This window comes from Thunnus thynnus, chromosome 14 (assembly GCF_963924715.1).
Source record: "Thunnus thynnus chromosome 14, fThuThy2.1, whole genome shotgun sequence".
Classification (NCBI taxonomy): Eukaryota; Metazoa; Chordata; class Actinopteri; order Scombriformes; family Scombridae; genus Thunnus; species Thunnus thynnus.
This window is the reverse complement of record NC_089530.1, coordinates 26,747,294-26,767,922: the sequence shown is the minus strand read 5'-3', so window position 1 is coordinate 26,767,922 and position 20,629 is coordinate 26,747,294. Positions and strand designations below refer to the sequence as shown.

Below are 20,629 nucleotides of genomic sequence, written 5' to 3'. Positions count from 1 at the left end.
CAAACTTTTGAAGACGTGATGCACCTAACAGGCCGTAACTCTTCAATGCTACATTTGATCGCAACCAAATCTGGGAATGTTGTACATTCAGCCACATTGCACAAGTGTGTAACATTTCATACAATTCTACCCACAGGAGGCGCTACTGTAACATTATAACATATTTGTACAATTCTGTTGTCTTTAATAAAATTAAACTTGGTACAGAGGGTCACCATGAGAATGTTCACGACATATTGAAGCATGGCACCAATAACCCCACTGCCATATCTCTTAAATGTAATATTCCATGGCAACCAGATTCAGCAGAGTTGTACTGATGGGGATGCTGAACAAGTCTGTAGCATTGGATATAATTTCACCTGTAGGTGGCGCTACAAGATTTTAAAAATGCTACAGGAGCAGCAGCTATCAGTCTAATCAGCTAACAGCAGTCACACGCATTTTCTTCAGAAAATGTACATTCTAGTTATAGATATTAATAAGGTTTAGTGGATAATTTACATTCTTAGCAACTGTACAAAACAAAAGTGACCATGTCAAACATTATGAAAAAAAATTGCACATTTTATTTTCCTTATTTGCAATAATTGGTTGTTTTATTTATTTTATGAACCAAGTAAGAAACTGAAAACATCCACAACAACTTTGAGACACTGTCAAACTTTGACAACAACTCTTACGAATGAGAACAATGGGAATACTGCCTGGTTTCTTTCCAAGTTGCACTGTTCAAGACACACTGCTCTAAGAAGACAAGGAAGAACCCTACATGTATAAGGCAAAGAATGGAAGTAACTTTGGGAGAGGGACTTCAGAGAACCTCCGCTCCTCAGATGGCAACCATTGTTGCTTGTGTGCAACAGAACAAGCAAAAATTAAAGGCTTGGAATCATGACATGATGTGCACATATGTAGTGAAATGTACTGACCACACTGAAGCTTTTTAGTGCACCTATGGCCTGACAAACCTCTCAAACACTGATTTGTCTATGTCAAAAAAATTGTGAAGAGGTTTTAAACTTGTCTAAGAAAGGCACAAAAGGCCACGTTGCTTTTGGGCACATTTTATGTTTTAATATTCAACATAATTTCTCACCTCCAGCTTGTTAATATTTTCTTTATTTATCTGTGATGTCACTGATGCGGGAAGCAGTCTGTGGTATCACAGACTGTGGTTCTCTCAGACATGCTTTAAATTTTTTTCTTCTAACTCTTGTCCTTGCAGTTTCTCACTGATGTGCCGTTTCCATGACTCGTGAACCTCCACATGCACCTTCAGGTCTGAATCTGTGTGAAAGGTTCTACCACAAGTTATACAACGAAATGACTTGTTTATCCTATTGTGTTGAGTTCCTGTGCACAGTTTGAGATGATGGCTACTTGCAAACCTTTTGCCACATTTATTACAAAAATACGGTTTCTCTCCAGTATGCTGTCTCATGTGAACAATACGATTAGAGTTCTGTGTGAACGTCTTGCCACAGAAATCACAACTGAAGGGTTTTTCACCAGTGTGAACTCTCGCATGCAGAACAAGCTGGTGCTTTTGATTAAACTCCTTGTTGCATTCAAAGCATTTAAAGGGCTTCTGCTCTTTGTGATTCTCATCCACATCCTCTTTTTCTGGTGTGATTTTGCACTCGTTCTGCATTCTGCAAAATTTAAAATGATTGCTTGTGGCAAAACTTTTCCCACACTTCACACAAAAATATGGTTTTTCCCCAGTATGCACCCTCATGTGAGCAAGGCGACTTGAGTTCTGAACAAACGTTTTGTCACAGTAATCGCAACTAAAGGGTTTTTCACCTGTGTGAATTCTTATGTGCAGGACTAGCTGGTAACGTTGTTCAAACTCCTTGTTACACTCCAGGCATTTAAAGGCCTTGTGCCCTTTGTGGCTCTTGCCTACATGCCTGATCAGATAAGAGTCTCTCTTAAAACTTTTACCACAAAAACGACAAGACTTTTCTTGCCTCGGAGGCTGTTCCAGTTCCACAAAGACTTCGACGCTACGATGAGGCGATGATGAACCGTCACTTTCATTCCATTTGTCATCATTTACAGTCATAGTTTCAGTACTGGAGGATGGGAAGAGCTCCCAGTCAGTGGTTGGTTCTGATTTAGGATGTCTGTTTTTAGCATCGTTGGAAGTATCAGCCTCCATGTCTGCACTGATACACTTGTCCACCTGCTCCTCTTTGACCTGTGGGTGGATCTCTGTTTCCTCCACCTTAATGTCACATTGATGCAGTGAGGGAAGCAGCTCTTCAGAGACCGACTGGCTGTCTAAAGGATAGAGAGGACATCGTCAGTATTTTAGCAGGTCAGGTTTCCAGCATTAACCTAAAAACATCCCCCCCCATCCACCTTGGTATGATTCATTAACAGAGTTCTCATTCATGTCTAAACTGGGACAACAGACAAATCTACTCATTAAAGAAGAACTGTATAAAGTATCCTGGTGGCCACGACCTGTGTTGGACCCTCTGTCTCGCTTCCTCTATGTTTCCTGTCTGTCTCTATGCTTTAAACTGTCCAGTAAAGGCAAAAACGCCTAAAATAAGTAACCTTTTAAAAAAAGTACTGACAATTCTCCTTCTCTCTGGCCTTGCAGTGAAAAAACACTGCACACACTTCATGTCTTACCTTCAGAGGAATGAGAATCCAATGACACATCCTTGGTCCTGTCGTTTTCTGAATCCTGTTGCAAATAACCTCCCGTCAGTATGTATCAGAGGTTAAAGGCAAGACAAGCTTTCACTTGTTACTTCACTAAATCACTATTACACACAGTGCTATAGAGGTGCATCATATAGTACAGAAATGCCAAATATGTTTTGGAACAGTGTCATTCTTTAGATTGTCCACAAGACAGTAGTGACAAGTTTATTTTTCAACTGTCAGACGTCCTGTCCAGTGCATTTATTGGTTGCAAAACCCTTAAAGGCACATTATCAAGAATGTTTTTTATGTTATGGGTTGTGTAAAGGAAATTAAAATCAACCAATGTAACATTATCTGATATTTTGAACATCCAGTGTCATCCAGTCAGGCTGTAACTATTTCAGATGTCTTGTTTTTTCTGACCAACAGTCCAAAACCCAGCAAATCCTCATAATGTAGAAGCTGGAACTTGGTAATATTGAGCTTTTTTGTTTGAAATATGACTATGCAGATATGAAATATGCATATTTATTTATTATTATTTTATGCCAGTTGACTAATTGATTAATATTTTCAGATCTAACACAGCCTACATATAAATTAGCAAGATTTGCCAATATGTAATATTTGAGATTGCTCTTCTTGACTAATTTTTCATGTACTTGATGCACCTGAAATTTGAGAGCAGAGTATTTGATGGGTAATACTATTACCCACTTTGCAATACAAAGGACAAACATCTCTCCAACATGTCTATCACTTAATGATCTCCATATCATCTATCTTTGTTATCAGTGGTGGAAAGTAACTAAGTATATTTACTCAAGTACTGTATATAAGTACAATTTTGAGGTACTTGTACTTTACTTTTGATGCTACTTTATACTTGCACTCCACTACATTTCAGAGGGAAATATTGTACTTTCTACTCCACTACATTTATTTGACAGTTTCAGTTACTTTTCAGATGAAGATTTGACACAATGGATAATATAACAAGCTTTTAAAATACAACACATTGAAGATGAAACCAGTGGTTTCCAACCTTTTTGGCTGTTAACATCTTACATAAAGCAGTGTGTAGTCGGGGTCACATTTCAGATGTCTATGAGTTGTTAACAGCTCCACCAAATAGTGATTTTTCCCTCTAAACTTCTCACATGGTTTCATTTCAATAAATGTTCAAATGATCCAATATTACACCAAAAATCAAAGATTAGAGAAAAAGGCTTTAAAACTGAAAACAGATTTGTGTATCAAAACTTTGTTTTTTCTTGTTTCCTCTCCCATTAATCATCTCACGACCCCTCAGACTTATCTGGTGGCCCTTTGGGAGGGGCCCAACCCCTAGGTTGGGAACCACTGGACTAAACTAGCTAACAGTATATAAAGTAGTTGAAACTAGCTCCACCTCCAGCAGCTACAACAGTAACATGCTGCTCTAACACTGATGCTTCACTATTAATAATATAATGATGTCATATATAATAATATATCAGTCAGAGGAACCAAACCTCTACTTTTACTACAATACTTTAACTACATCAAGCTGCTATTACTTATGTACTTTTACATGCAGGACTTTTGCTTGTAATGGAGTATTTTTACATTGCTGTATTGAATATTTCTTCCATCACTGTTTGTTAAACCTGCTAATGTTGATAAAATATAACTTGAGCAGTACTTGCTAGTTAAGTTACCTCCGCTGCATTTTGTTGAAGCGTGCAGGAGGTAACGGTCGGGACAGCCGTTGGCGTCAAAAAACGGTGCATCCTATCGGTCCTCAGCTGTCCGTTAACGGTGTAGTCCTCCGGTACGAAATGCTCTGAGCAGACAATATATTTCTTTAACTCCTCAATGGGAGTATTTACATTTACGTTTAAGGCAGACAGCCACCGTTTGAGCCGCTCAGGTTCCCTCACTGGCAGGCGGTGAAACGACAAGGCAGTGCCAGTCTTTGCTTTATTTCTGCATGTCTTCACAGCGCAGGAGTGAGGCATGTTATAACAGATTTCCTCATCTAAAGATAAATGTTATGTGTGAAACCACAGTGTTCCTGTGATTTGAGTTAGAGCAAAACAATCACTCCTACTTCCGGGTAACGCAACCTGTGCGTCAGCATCAGCGTCTACATGCGCCCATAGAAAAAGTAGTCCCAAACTAAAGATGTTCTTGTGAAAGCCATTTAAAAAACGTTAGAGGATAGTTTCACAGTTTTTCAAGTCTGTCTTAAAACAACAGTCAGGTGCCCAAATGAAAACAGGAAGAGGTTTTCGTCACAGTAATCATTCCTCCTGTTCATACTGGATATTAAAAGATCCCCTTCAAATGCACCTTGTAAGTGATGGAGGCCAAAATCCACAGTGTGTCCACACATTTGATCTGAAGCTTATATGAGGCTCCAGCAGTCTGAATTAGTTATATCAAGCGGATATCTGCCACATTTATAGTCTTTCTAGCATCAAATTCCCTCTTTGTGTTTCCTTGGACAGTGTTTCCCTGTTGAGTTGCGGTGGAAGTATCGTAACAAAAAGAGAGACTTTGGCACTAAAAAGACTGTAATATTGAAAAATATCTACTTCATTTGACTAATTTGGATGGCTGAAGCTTCATATTATCATCAGATAAACCTTTAAATACATTTTTCCACAGAAGGAGGACTGTGGATTTTGTCCCCCATCATTTACATTGTAGGTGCATAATGGAGGGATCTTCTAGTGGTCAATATGAACAGGAGGAGTGATTATGGCAAGAAAACACTTTTTCAGTGTTCATTTGAGCACCTGACTATTGTTGTAAGACAGACTCGAACAATTGTGAACCCATCCTTTAACTCTGAGTCTGAAGTAACGTACAGTAAAGCTGCAGAAAGTGTGTTTCCCTACTTTTGATAAAATTTGATATGACATGCTTCTTGATCCCATTGATATAACGGATCTAAGCTAAATTCACCATTCATAAGCCTGTAAACCAACTGTGAGTTTTTCAGACTCTGGGTTTTAGTGGGGAAATGATAAAATTATACAATAATGACCATTTTGTGAGGTGTGACAATGTCTATAAGCTATTTGTCTACTATTGTACCTTATGTGAATTAGAGTAATGTGAGACAATTTTTCCAATTGGTAATTCAGCAATACATTTCAATATAAAGGCAATATATTATATCAGCACCCAATACCATTCTGAAATCCCCAAAGGTTTCCTCTACTCATATCAGAAAAAGAGAACGCAGATATCACACTCAGAGAAGAAATGGCAAATATAAAAGTGTTTCTTGTACCAAATTGTCCCAGATCATGTGCCTTTCCTAATGTGGGACAGTTCAGGCTGAAATCTGGGACACTCATTGGAAGGCTGAAATTCACACAATAAAAACTTCTCTGGTGAATAACACTCAAAGCCAAAGTGGACGCCCATGTTTGGTAAATTCAGTGATTTTAATGTTTTTGGTATTACAAACAGTATAATAATGTATTATATTATGTATGTATTAATATTAGTAATATATAATTTTTAATCTGCCTAAAAATAACAACAAATTAGACATTATGAGACTAAGACCCCTGAATAACTATTAGTATTTCACATTTAATGTGCTTAAATACATGTTTCACCACTTTAACAACATATATGACTGTCCCACATTTCAAACAACATTTTCTAAAGTGGGACAATGAACAATTAACTGAAATAAAACATATGAAACATGTTTTTCACCATATTACAGCACATTTTGATTCATGAATATATCATAAACACAGTCTGATAACAATTGGAAACGTAGCTTAATTTATTATGTCCTTAACATTAAATTACTCTAAATCCTTTGTAACTGATTTGACTGGACTTTCTGGCCCGGCCCCTCTCCGTCACAACCATCCTCTCGCTAAGTTATAACAATAAGTTAAATAAAATGAAAAGTGTTCCTAATATTTTGCCACCCTCACGTATGTTAATGGGGTGGACAAAATATTAGAAACACTTTTCAATATAATGCACTCCAGTACACCACCAGCACCCACTATGACCTCGATAATAAACATAAAATAGAATTATCAACTTTCTGACAATGTCAACATAAACTGAAAATGTATAAGCTTGGTAAAAGTATAATTTATGGCAGAGCTGTTGTATTGGATTACATTAGATTGCACAGGTGTTCCTAATAAAGTGCTCAGTGAGTGTTGTTTCCCCTCAACTGAACTCAAGTGGACAACAGAGCCCTCTAGTGGCCAAATCATACAACTGCATTTCTGCAAGTTAAAAAAATGATATATGACCAATATGATGATTGTGATTGTGCCTTTTGGAGATAATCACACAGGCCTGTTTATGCTATAAAATCACAGTTATGTGAATAAGCACACATTTCCTCCAAAACACAGCATAAAGAACAAGTCATTATTGATAGTGGTCCACAATATTCAAAATGAAAACATCTTCTATCAAAGCACCCGAGAACATTTTAGAAAATGCTTTAATGGTGGAAATAACAGCAGTTGGTTGTGTTAACAAAGACATCAAAACACTGCAACAAACGCATTCCTAACATTTTATGAAAAAAAATGAGATTATGATCAGAATATTACTTGGCCACCAGAGAGATCAAAAGAGATTGAGAGAGAGATTGACTTTAAATTCTTTCACTTGTTTTTAAAGCACTTCATGGACTGGCACCAGCCTACTTGTCTAACCTGCTTACAATATGTGAACCAGTACGGCGGCCCAGTACTAACTGTCTTAACTATCTAGCTAGCAGCCAATGTGGTTGGTCTCCCAGTTCAAAGTATTTCTGTCTAACTTGAGTGAGTAGCATTTCAACAGTCTTTGAGATTATGGTGTTATATTCCTGTTTGAGAGAAATAATTTTGTTTAGTGTAGTTGTGGTTTGCCTGTCTTTATATGTAGTTTCAAAGGATGTCAATTCTTCTTCTATCTCAGATTGTCTTAACCCAGACTAGTTTCTTTTCTGCTGCCTCATATGACATTATATGGCCTCTAAAACAGCTTTCATGGATTCCCAAAGTATAGAGTCATTTAGATCACCCTTACCATTAGTGCTTATAAATATTGAAATTTGCTTTGTGAGGAATGCACAAAATTCTGGGTCAGGTATTCAAGCGCCAGGCATAATCTCCCCTAACGATCTCCAATTTGAGATCCAACGAAACAGGGCCATGGTCTGATATAAGAATGTTGTAATAGGTACATGAGGAAACAGCTGATAGCAACCTTGAATCCAACATAAAATAATCTATCCCAGACTAACTTTTATGAACAAAATGAAAGGAGAAAAATGAAAAGTCTCTTCCAGTTGGATGGAGTAATCTCCAAATATCTACTATACTATAGGACTGAATAAGAGTATTTAACGATGTACTGCTCTTAGATGTACCCAATTGCCTTGGTTGCTTACCTAATTTCGAATCTAAAAGGCAATTGTGATCCCCTCCAATGATCAAATTAGATTCTGATAGATTGGGTATAGTATTGAATAATTTTTTAAAGATGTCAGGGTCGTCTGACCATATATGTTTACCAGTGTTTTTGGAGAGTCGCCGTGGTCAGGTCTGGGAAGATGTGCACCGTTGCGCCATCGTAGGTAAGGGTCGAGCTCTGTCTTGCCATCTACAGCACAAGTTCCTCGACTCTGTAGTTGTGCAGTCTCACTATGATAGGTCTTGACTTTCTTTCCTGAGCAGGTTTAAGACTTCTGTGAGCCCTATCCACTCTTATTTGTTTATTCAAATGTTTCTCTACTAAAATCTCGAGTAGAAGTTTGGCCACAAAGTCAGATGGTTTACCTTCCTCAGCTTTCTCTTTGATGCCCACAATTTGAATGTTCTGTCGCCAGGAGTGCGCCTCTAGGTCATCGATCTTGGCCTGCTGCTGTGCAGATTCTGATGCTAGGTTAGCATACCATCTTTCCAGCTCTTCAATCCCTTTCTCGTGTGATTGTGTGGCCTCCTCTGTTAATGTTAAACGGGCATTGATCTCAGCAAATGCAGATTTCAGACCAGAGAGGATTGAATTGATTTCAACAAATCTTTTGTCCACTGTAGAGTTCAATGTGGCGATGGCTGTCAAGACACCCTCATTTGTATCTGAAGTAGAGCTAGTACTAGCGTCTCCCTTGTCTACTGCCTTAGCTAAGGTATCTCCAACAAATTTGTCATCTGTAGAGTCCTTTTCGGGCTTTCTTCCTCTGCATGGTTTCGTCATTCTGCTCAGGGTTGCGTATATCACTATTTGCGAAGGTTTTTCAGAAAAAATAAATATTTTGAAGTGAGGGTAAAATTAAAAGTGTAGTAAAGCTCCTGAACACACGTCCTGAACACACGTCCTCCATGGTACTCCATGCCACTGCAACTTGAAGTCCCCCTCCTTAGTCTGGCTTTTGGTTAGAATTATTTTGGGCATTATATCATTTAATCATTTATTTTATTATATTAATGTTTTAAAATGCTGTATTTCCTCTTATTTCACTTGTCATTGTCCTTTACATGTTTTATCTGCTATATTTATTTTATTTTATTATTACATTACATTGCATTAGTCTAATTGTTTTCACTTATTCTATCATACTATCAGCTTGTCAGTCATCTGTAAAGCACATAGAACTAACCTGTACAAAAGGTGCTATACAAATGTTCGATTGATTGAAAACTCTTAGCCGCCCTATACCCCGGCTTACATCATCAGTACTCCATGCTTATAGTTATAGAGACCCTGGAGCCAAACACATTACACACAGTGAACAAAACACAAAAACAAACACAATGAAACTGATGATTTAAAATTGTGTAAGAGGTAAGAAGGTATGAATCTGTCATCTACCAACTCCTGCTAATTTATGCTATTCTTTAAGCTAAAATATAACTGAGAGAAGCATCCTCTTTTATATTTTAGAAATGCATTTATTCAGTTAATTCCTTTAGTAAAAACATATGCACAGTTTGGTTGCACTGACCTGTTATCTTTGCTGTCTGGGTGAATATTTTATGTACGTTATTAGGTGTTGGAGCATCTGAGCAATGAGACACTGAGCACAAGCACCTTCCAAGATGAGAAGTTTAATGGTTTGCAAAGAAGCTGTTTTTACAAAAGCATGAGGAGAAAAAAAAAAAAGAAACATTTGGAGAGATCTAACACAATGGCAGAATGTTACTGTCTTCATCTAAATACTGGTCCAGTGCACATTCTCAATGAGACACAAAATCAGGGTCACTTCAGGATATCTCGGGAATTTGACATCATGTTGTACATAAGAGGGCTCACGTTTCTTGTGGTGACAGAACAGACATCTGCTCCACTGTAAAAAAAAAAAAAAAAAAAACACATAAAAAAAAAAACAGATCAAACAGCACAGAGAGGGGGCCAACATGATGCTCTGTAACATGAAAGACTTTCAGAAGATCAAAGTTACAGCAGGCAACATCCTGGTGATGCTCAAACTACCAAACACCAAATCAAAATGATGGTTTGCCTTGTTTTGCGGTTAAAATCGCAAAGTGAAAGAATCTACTGGGGGGGGTAGTTTGACCCAATACTTGTTTCATTTTATTTGTTTGCTAACATTTGTGCATGACATTTGTCTTTGACATCACGGTCCGAAATTCAGTTTCATCTGGACAAATTCCCAGAACACTCATCATTATAAAAAAAAACTCAACTTTTCAAGATGCCTTCATATAAACAGCAAAAATTAGTATGTTACCAAATACAGTAGGTATGACTTTACCACACACACACACACACGCACAACCCTGCTGGTTACACTGTAATAAATAGAAATGATAACATGATTGTACAACCACACAATACATTAGCAACAGATCAGCCTACTTCTACTCAGAGGACACTTTATAAATGGACATCATGATGTAGCTGTTCTCACAACAGCCGCCTAGGTTTTTAGCACTTAATATTAAGTCCTTTTGTTATTCTACTTGTTCAAAGTCATGGGAGAAAAAGCTTTAATTAGATACTTAAATTTATATTCTTGTTTTGTGCATCCTAATGTTCGTGTTCAAAGGTTGTAATTTGGATATGTACTAAACTTCATTTAAACTAGGCTATAAAAGATAAAGAGGCCAAAGAAAAATCCACCCACAAGGGGAAATTTGCCCTTGCAAAGCGCCTGATAGATGTTCAAAAAATAAAAGCATGCTTGATCCGAACAAAAACTGGCAATACCTCAGTCTTTCATGTACACAAAATCGCCAGGTACTAGCTTACATGCACAACAAAATGCTTTCTGCTTGTTACTCAGTTTGGTATTCATTGTGTAAAAACCGAAGCCTGTGAGGCCACGTTCATAAATATGTACATCCAAAGTCCAAAAGCAGGGTAACATACAGACCTGGGTCAAATAAACGGTTTCTCTTACATTAGATTTTTGAATGAGGGTAGAAAGTGTCTGAAAGTGAAATAGACCTGAACAGGTATGAAACGGGGATCCTTAATAACTGAGGTGAAAATAAACAGTATGTCTGCCTTGGCATTTATCATCAGATTACAATCAGGAAGAGAATGACATTCAGTTATTTTAGTTATACTTTTAAAGGGTGGTAATTAAAATAATAGTGAAAAGGAATAATTACATTTCCCAGGATTGTTCTTCAAAGGACATGGGATCATTAGGAGATCAATAACTGAGATCTGTTGTATTTAACACTACATTTCAGGAAGAAACACAACACATGTTGAGGTTTTCCAAATACACAAGCACATGTACCGGTTTTGTGTCTTTGCTTACTGGAATACCAAGCAGTTGTGAGTCCCTTAAGTGGACACCAACGCCTTCTTTAAAGTGCACCAGTACCGAATAAGTAAGCTCAAGTACCCTGCATGCTTATCGTGTACCTGCACCACACTCAACCGTGCAGCAAACCTAATGGGAAAAAACACTCACAACAGTCCCAAGAACAATTTGCTAATTATGTTAAGCAAAACACACTCCCTGCACAAAACACACACGCAAACATGAAGAGCTCCCTTTCAAGCCCTTTAGTACAGGAAGTCTCGAATTGTCCGTCTCCCTCCCCCATTGGCTCCGTGTGCTATAAACGACAGCGGAGGAGCTGAAAACAGTAACCTGTATTACACTTCAACACACATCTTGTTTCTACATCAATGAAACATACCGCTGAGTTAATGTCATAATCTTTACATAGTGTATATTAACATGGTTTTACAAGAAATTGTAGTATTACAAATGTATGGTCAATTGTTAAAAGAAAGAACACAAACAAACAAAAAAAACAGTACCCAAAAACACACCCTGTCCACACAATTACACATTATTTGTTCTGTTGTAATACTGGAGTAATGATGCATCGCACTGGCTCACAGCTGCACTTCTCACTGCCCTCTCATACCAAACTGAACTTGTTTCCTGTTTGTGTCCGAAATAAACCAGCGCCTGCCAAAGCGAAAACGACAGCTCTGGCACTCAGGAAGACCCTGTCTGACCAACCAGGAGAAAACAAGTCTGCCCTCTGGAGCAGTCAGTTTGGGAGCAGCAACCTTATTGCTACGTGAAAGGAATTAGTAAATGCTCAGTGCCTGCATGTGCAGTGAGCAGCATCTCTGTATTTCGATGAATGCCGCACAATAGCCGCAGCTCACTGAGATGTTAAACAAAGAGGTTTCTTTAAAGTTTGCACAGAAATCTAATTGCAGCTTCATTAACGTGAGCGTGAACATGGCACGCATCGTTTAACGAGCGCCCCGCGGTGATCTGCAGAGAGACGTTCTGCACAGATGTCATGGCTTACTCCAAATTCACAGCAGCAAAGGGTGATGAGAAAAACCTTTACAAGCATAAGATCAACACAGAATATTCTGTGTAAAAATGAAAAAAATCTTAACGGTAGCTCTGTGCAGCCTCGTGAAAAGGTGTACCAACAAAAGTCTTTCCCTCTTCACTGTGTTGAGCGGCTCTGAACCATGACATGTTTCAGTTAAATAGGAAGTATAACATCTGCTTTTATGACTACAAAGGTGATCAAACAAGCTTCTCCAACCTGGTTCAAGTTTTACTGTCATCTATTTTGAATTTTCTAGTAAGTCCTCCTTTATAAATGGTTTCCAAGTTATAAATCATGAATTTATTAATGGTTAATAAATAATTTACTAATGCTTCATAGATCAATTACAAGCCATTAATAAGAACGACTTCTGAGTTGCCCGGGTTGTGAAAAATCCTCCTGCAGTATGACACTCGCACATCTTTTTAGCTTTTTAGGACTTCTTACAGAAAACTCTGATGCACCGATGACCTGTGATGTATCAGCATAATTTATGAAATGTTAACTGACAACCTGATAGCTTATTAGATGGTTTAGCAATATTTACAGCTGTATTATTACTCAATCGAGAGGATAAACAAACCCAAAAGTTGTTCTCATTAATGGCTTATAAAAAAGTATTAACATTATTAACCATTAATAACACCGTCAGATACAATTTATAAACCTTTTATAAAGGGTGACTCATTAGAAAGTGACATCTAGAAATCTATGTAGTGATATTCTTACAGCTGTATGTGTTAAACTTTGCAGAGCATAGTGAATGTTCCTCCTCTAAGAGGTGTAAACGGAGCACTTTGAGACATAATACTTTTCATACCTGTGAGTTTTTACTTTGCACGTCACCTAAACTATTACTGTGTATTTATCATGACTTCCTTTCTGTCTCAGTGAAGGAAAAATACGTCTTGTGCAGAGCGGAATAGTTACAGAGTTAAAACCATGCGATGCATATAAGACTTAACAGTGCTTGTTAAGACCTGCTGGCTGCATTAAACAAGGACGTAACTGCTTTATAACTTCTAATCTGCCTCAGTGTGGACAAGACGCTAACGTGGAATGATTCAGGAAACACTTAAAAAAAAAAAAAAAGTAAGACATACTGTCAGACAGAAAATGGACTATAACAGCACCAGCCATACCACCAAAAAACTGTGACACTGAGTAATCATCTTGTGCATTACTATATCTTCTATACTACTATAGAAACATGAATACTATACATTCAAAATACCATCAGGATCTGATCCTGCTTCCAAACAACCAACTGACCGCCAAATGCGACTGAATGTTTTGGATTTTAGTTTGCACTCAGCCAACACCTGCACACTTTGACAGCACAGTTTCTTCTAAATATTGACTAGAGTGTATGTGGGTTTTTTTTTTTTTTTTTTTTATGCCAGAGGAGAAGTTGCATATCTTATTAGTGTGCAGCTTGGATGAGGTTTAGATGAAAAATGTGAGTGAAACAACAGACATCAGAGTCCAGTTCAGCAACTTCCTGTTCAGCAGCAGAACTTTCTATCAACAAGAGAAACGGCTGCAGTGAACGCTAAAATGAGTGCAAACTACCAACACACGCAGTGCACAGTATGGGACGCTTTCTGCTACATCTTATCATGATATAATCCTCATTTTTTGGGTATTTAGGTCGGTGAGATTGCAGCGTTGTTACCATGACAACTGGAATAAACCCAAGGGAAGGCAGGGGAGTGCCTACGGAGTTGGAGACACATCAGCACAGAGAAAACAGGGTGTAATACTCGACTCTTATCAGCCGCAGGTTGAGATTTAGAAGATAACTGCAGCAATGATCACACACCCAACTGAGTCAATCTGAAAGCACCAAACAACCTAAAATGTTTTGCTTTAAACCAGTTTTATCTTATATAAAAATCATGTTTATGTCTTTGAGGGAATTAATCAAGGATCAGTTTTAGTATCTAAACACTGCTCAGGTCCAATACAGCAGAAGTTTACAACATACATGTCACTGTTGCTGGGTGAAAATCTCCATCGTGAGCCACAAAAAGCTTTAATTTGCATTTTACGGTTTATCTAAGAAATTTTGCAGGACAATTTATGTTAAAGCATCTGATCAATCGCCAATTTTGGAGGTTTTCACGCCTCAACAACAGTTTGCTTTCATATTAGCTAAGTGACAGATATTTTTTTTCCTGAGTATTTGGTTTCGTAATGTCCGAGTTATTTTTCCACACCTGCCTCCGTCTCAGCATCCCTAAAGGATTCAACATGAGAAAATGAACGCACTATTGATAAGCTGTGAGATCCCTGATCTGACAAAAACTGGGGCTACAAGGAGGAAAAACCTGAAAAATGGAACAAACACATTCACCCACAAAGAATCATTATATCAGATCCTGGTTAAATAGAAAGGAATGGATAGAAGTGAATGAAATAAAGCAGAGGAACTCTAACTTGTCACTGTGGGAGCCTTTTTTTCCAGTTGCTATGCTGCTGCAGTGTTGCATGATGGGTTATGGATGATGACGTAACAGACGCATGCGTATGTGTATGTGTGTGTGTGTGTGTGTGTGTGTGTTTTCATCTGTGATCAAGTCCTTGCTTCACACACGACTTTGCGGAGCTGGAGCGGGAAGTTAACCGAGCTTGGTGATCTGTAGGTCTCCTTGTATCCGTACTGTGTCGATAGAGGCCAAAGATTTTACTTTGTGATAAAAGTCAAAGAGCTGGTGTCCGTCCACGAATATTCGGAACCTCTGGTGCTCGCAGTGGATCTCAATCTGCGGGAGAGACAGGTGAAAGAAACAGGCAGAGGGAGGAAAAGAAGATTGGATAACACAAATCATTAATAATGCAAGTCCAGAAAAACGAGTAACAACAACAGCAGGGCGATGAAGATTATTGAGATTATTTCTCATTTTCTAGTCAAGCACTTCTCTCATCTTGTGTAAAAATACAAGAATATTTAATCAACGCTTGTTAGAGCCTGACATGTTGCTTTTTTTTTCTTGCTAACAGTGTATGAGATGGTGATTTAGGGATGCAAACCTATCGTGCTGCTGCGTTTATGGCATACTACACGGGATAAAAGCATCAGCTGACTGCCTCAATAATAAAAGTGACTTCACACCAGGAATGTGTGCAGCGATTTTATTTAAACTCTGGAGCAGTGACACTTTGGTGGAAAGAGTAACTGCACTTCCACTCAAGTGGAAGAACTGTTATTTCACTTAACTCAAGTAGAGGCGGGATTATTGCCTGCTAAGAACTTGTTAAAATACTCAAGCAGCTCTTTTAAATACCAGTTTAAAGCTAATTGTCACTTATTTACATACTGGACACCATGACAGGGCCAATGCGGTATCCATAAAACTTTATATAAATATGTCCCAATAACTAATCCCCCTTTTAGAGTTCATAAAAGGAGAAAAGCTACTCAATTAAAACAAAAAGGCAAATATCTTGCATCCCTGCATTTGACACGTACACTGATCGTTTGCATGAGAGCAATAACTAAATCTGAGGTAAATAAGGTGAAATTATTACTAAACACACAGTTTTATGGGTACAAATACCCATCTGGTTATCCTGCTTGTAAAAAAGTTTAACAAATAGATGGATGATCAAAATCTGCAGTTTTTTAATGTGTTTAATCTTGTAAGAAAGCACAAAAACGCTCTCTGATAATGAAGCTACAAGTGAGTCCATGTCCCTTTTGCTTACAAGCCCTGTCTCGGTTGTAGCTCCTCTGTGTGACGCTCAACAAACCACATACAAAAAATGCAACAGTGTAAACTTTTCTCAATATAGTTTGGAGAACAAACTCGCAGGTGTGATCGCGCTCCGAGGCAGACCGTTTGGACGAAGCGAATAACAGAAATTCTCTGAGACCGCATCACATCATGTGTCTTGTCCACATGCCTTCCGATTCATGAGGCAGTTTGTTGGAAGCAATCTGCATGACAGCCTTAATCTCCAGCCCCCAGCTTTTGACAGTCATGACTGTGCTGACCTGCTTCGTCACGCTCCGACCACAAACAATGACACTTTATCAGACAGACTGACGTTACATAACCAAACACAGGGATCACCTCTAGAAATAAGTTCAAAAAATAGTAGTTGTAGTGTCTCTGTCTCGGTCATTTGAGTTATAATTATTTCAGTATTTTAAGCATTCTTAAGAAACAATTGAACAATGAACCTTCTGTCTGTTAGTGCGTATGATGGTATGTTTCCATTCATCAGAGTATAGTTCACTTACTTGACTGAAACACCTCATCATATATTTTTAGTCAAATGTACAGAATTAGTAGAGCGGAATATGACATTACAGAGCTAACATGTCCTCAGGTCCTATGACAATTACTCACATTGCATATGTGCTGCTGTTCAACCCCCCACCACATCCAACATTAACAGCTGATACGGCCCCTCATACAGTAAACACACCGCTACACAGGATACGGCCTGTATATACATCAGATGGATATAATGCAGCGTAGAAAATCATTTCCTGTTGGTCTCTTCTTTCTTCAACATTACTGCTGTAACATGTGATGACCTCCTTTACAGTTGATAGCTTGCAATGCTTAAGACAGACTTTTTAAAAAGGAAAATTCCACCCAAAAAAAACTTTGAATATATTTGTTTTACAATGTCTAACTGCAGCGGCGCGTCAAAGCAGTTTCACAACACAACGCTGAAAGGATTCAACTTTGTTTTCACTGTCAAACAAGTGCATTAGATAATATCTTGGGACAACATGTCTGATCATCTGATCTCTTGTGTGACTTGCCTTTATGAACTCCGTTGCAATGTTGCATCTGTACAGTAGAGCCGAATCAAGGCAGTAAAATGTTATTATCACCAATAGAAGCAAAGGCCAATAAGATCTAACAAAAATCTGATGCAGGTTTCATACAAAGACAGACCCATTAAAGTTTGGACACACCTTCCCATTCACTTGAATGTGTGTCCAAACTTTTGACCTGTACTCTACCTAAACTGTAACCATAATTATGAATAACAGGTCAAAGGAGAAGGATGCCCCAGTAAGAGAGAGCATCACACAACATCACAGGTTCAATCTTTCACATTTATTGTGTTACTTCTTTCTCACAAGCAGCATCTACAACAATCAAGCCTCTTAAGATGATTTTTAATTGAGCAAACTGATAAGATCCAACCACTGCCATGTTCTTAAAAAACTAAATATGTTAAGTTTTGATCATTTTATTAAATTAGCTGATCTTAAACGTTTCTCTAAATGCCTGAATAAGCAGGCTCCTCAGGTGCTCAGTGACCTGGTGGTTCCTCTCTGGGTTTCTGGCCTCAGGAACATGAGGTACTGGGAATTGTATGGTTCCCTTTTGTAAATCCTCATTTAGACGGATGGCTCTTTCTTTGCGGGGGATCAACATGAGGAACTCTTTACCCAAACTCAAGATGGATCCATTTAGACTCAAATTGAAACCATTTTTAAAGAGGGATCGCTCACGTAGTCATGAGTGATCTGGTGCTTGTCGTTTTATGATACTTTCATTGCATCATTGTTTGCAAATCCTTTGTGTTTTTTATGCATTTTCTTAAGTTTTCTGTATTTTAAAGGCTCATCTAGGGACAGGTATTGCAAATTAGCTAGGTCTACATAAATAAACATTACATGAATAAATAAACCTGAACCTGCTTGCAAACAGGGAGTGTTCAGCATCATCTAACATGTAAATGAGTCATAAATGCACAAAAGGGGTCTTTACCCTAAAAGGTTGATCGGGGATGAAGGGAAAGTAGGCGGTGGACGCCTCCTCCTCCGTCCACTTCCCAGAGATCCGGGCGCTACGCAGGAACTGGCGGTCAGCGAAGCGGGCGGTGAGTTTCAGGGCCACGTCAAACGGCGGCTCCTCCTTCTCTGATTCGCGGCCGCAGGTCAGGCTCACGTCAAAGCTGAGGGAGGAAGGGGAGCAGAGCTTTGAGGAGTCAGGCGGGCAGCATTGGGGTGGTAAAGGTGTAGCATATGAGTATGATAGCTAATCTGGGATAAGTCAAACGCATAATTCTGCTGCTGCTGTGTAAGAGCAAACTAACTGCGTGTTAATTATGCATAATCCCTGCTGCTAGTTTTGGTTTACCTCCTCTCCCCTGCAGCTGTGTTGTTTAAACACACACACACACAAGTATCTTTGTGCAAGCATGAGGACATGATTATCACAGTGACTAATATGCTGGGATGTAACGATGGAAAACAGTTGTGTATTTTGCTCCATGGGGTAGCTAAGTCAGCCGGGACATTCACATGAACTTTGGCTCGAATACTGAGCCAGCAGCAGTCACTGAACATGATGAGGTCATGGAGAGGTTTCTTCCAAGTTTGACACAAGTTTCCATGTAGGGTAAGGACACACCCAAACAAGTCTGCCTCACTGGGCCTCAAATTTTCTTTATTCCCCCTTTTTTTTCTTTCTTCCCTGGTGCTGAGGGAACGCCCTGTCTCTGCATACTTAAGAAGCCACCATTCTCTCCAGGCTGCCCACGCATTACTCAGTGTGTCCTGGAGTGGCTGTGCAAGTCTGACTGGCCTTAAAAACAAAAAGCTTATCTACAGAATCATGTGGATGACATAATAAAGGCTGATTTTAAACGTGGTGAGATAAATATAGACTCCAGATAAGGTGTGCATGCTTTTATGACGTGTTATCTTACCTGTCTGGCTCCAAATCAATAATGCCCATCACTATGATCTTCTTTCCTGGCCGCATGCCTCCCCGGATGCGTCCGCTGAATGGCACCGTCTATGCAAAGCAGTGAATTTATTACGCACAGCCGGGGAAACGAGCATCAAACACTTAAGGAGACTATTAATGCATCTTTCCTACCAGGAGACGTGATAAATCCTCCTTGTCAGGTGAGATGAGGCCGGGGTTCCCCAGCGAGTCGTTCAGCTGCTCATCTTCCACATTCTTCAACACCAGTGACAAAACACACAGGATGCAAACTGTCATTTATCGCCCTGTCAGGTAGGATATAAACTGGCCTGGCTGAGGTTAAACACCCAGCATGAGGCTGCAGGCCTGTTTGAGAAGAAACACACACACGGTGTGGCCTCGCATGCGGCTGATCCCAACAATGACGAGGTGGCAGCAGACCTGTCATATTGTTATCGGGGCTCCTGTCGTGTGCTATGTGAGATTATAAATCAATATCGCAGACACCAAATTGGCCGCATCTTGCACCGCGATGTGAAAAGGTGAATGCGCACATTCAGAGCACCGGCTGAGCGGCCTAGGTGAGCACACAACACCGGTACATTTCACCGCGAACGTATTGAATTTCCCATTTCCTCCCGGATGAAAGAGGAGTCGCCTTGCGCTCTGAATGCGTTGCGCACGGCGCTCCGCAATTACTGTAAGCAGCGGATAATCGACACAACGTTGCGCTTAAATCAAACCCACAGTCCGCTATGCAAAGACAATAAACACAACAGCCAGTAACATCCAACCCCCGCCCCGGTTCCCATGCAGCTCCAAAATACTTACTATTCCGTCCTTTTCCGCTGCCTGCACCGCCATCTTGAGCAGAATAGCATAGGATGCTTATTATCGGAGCAGAGGCAGCCCTGCCGGGGCGTGTGTGTGTGTATGTGTGTGTGTGTCAGCGTCGTGGCACTGACTCAGGAGGATATTCCTGTTCCTGCTCCTATTCCAGGGTCTCCACGTCTGAGCGGGCCTGGCACAGAGCACAGTCACCTAGCAGGACATCCCTCCGCTCCACTGGCTGTCTGAAATGGGTGGATATCTGCTGACGTATGCTTTATAATAATTACAGACTAAAAGCTTAATCCCCGTCTGTTGGAGAAGGCTAATCAGACAGATTTTCTTCAACCCTTCACCCAATTAGGCAACATGCTCTTTGGACTCTTTTAGGCTTCATTTTCCAGATTATGCAGGGAAAAAAACCCAGCAGATAACTTTGATTGAATAACTTATGAGTCGTTTATTCACTTTGAATGTGACACTGAGGCTATCTGGCCTAATTGGTCAAAGCCTGCACACTACACACTCAATACTTTTGAATGATTGAACAATACTGCACGCCTGCACATCGAGCTAAATATAGCTCTGAATAGACCCATTTCTGTCTAGTTATGATCCTGGAGCATTAATTGC

At 39.3% G+C, this 20,629-nt stretch overlaps 2 protein-coding genes across 3 annotated transcripts; both read right to left on the bottom strand.

The window, feature by feature from the left end:
- Positions 1 to 542: 542 nt before the first annotated feature.
- Positions 543 to 4,797, bottom strand: LOC137197372 (zinc finger protein 436-like). The gene is made up of 3 exons (XM_067610745.1): positions 4,368 to 4,797; positions 2,650 to 2,704; positions 543 to 2,289 (listed from the first exon to the last, which is right to left on the bottom strand). Exons 1-3 carry the CDS (start codon positions 4,665 to 4,667, stop codon positions 1,184 to 1,186), a joined length of 1,461 nt encoding a protein of 486 aa, XP_067466846.1. The 5' UTR covers positions 4,668 to 4,797; the 3' UTR covers positions 543 to 1,183.
- A 4,926-nt stretch (positions 4,798 to 9,723) lies between these two features.
- LOC137197370 (galectin-related protein-like) lies at positions 9,724 to 20,629 on the bottom strand. Of its 2 annotated transcripts, XM_067610744.1 has the most exons (5): positions 20,000 to 20,629; positions 19,340 to 19,423; positions 19,167 to 19,255; positions 18,224 to 18,410; positions 9,724 to 15,247 (listed from the first exon to the last, which is right to left on the bottom strand). In XM_067610744.1, the coding sequence occupies exons 1-5, from the start codon at positions 20,030 to 20,032 to the stop codon at positions 15,104 to 15,106; spliced, it is 537 nt and encodes a 178-aa protein (XP_067466845.1). In that variant the 5' UTR covers positions 20,033 to 20,629; the 3' UTR covers positions 9,724 to 15,103. The 2 variants fall into 2 exon arrangements, with proteins under 2 accessions (XP_067466845.1, XP_067466844.1); XM_067610743.1 differs by lacking the exon at positions 20,000 to 20,629 and having other exon boundaries at positions 19,340 to 19,975.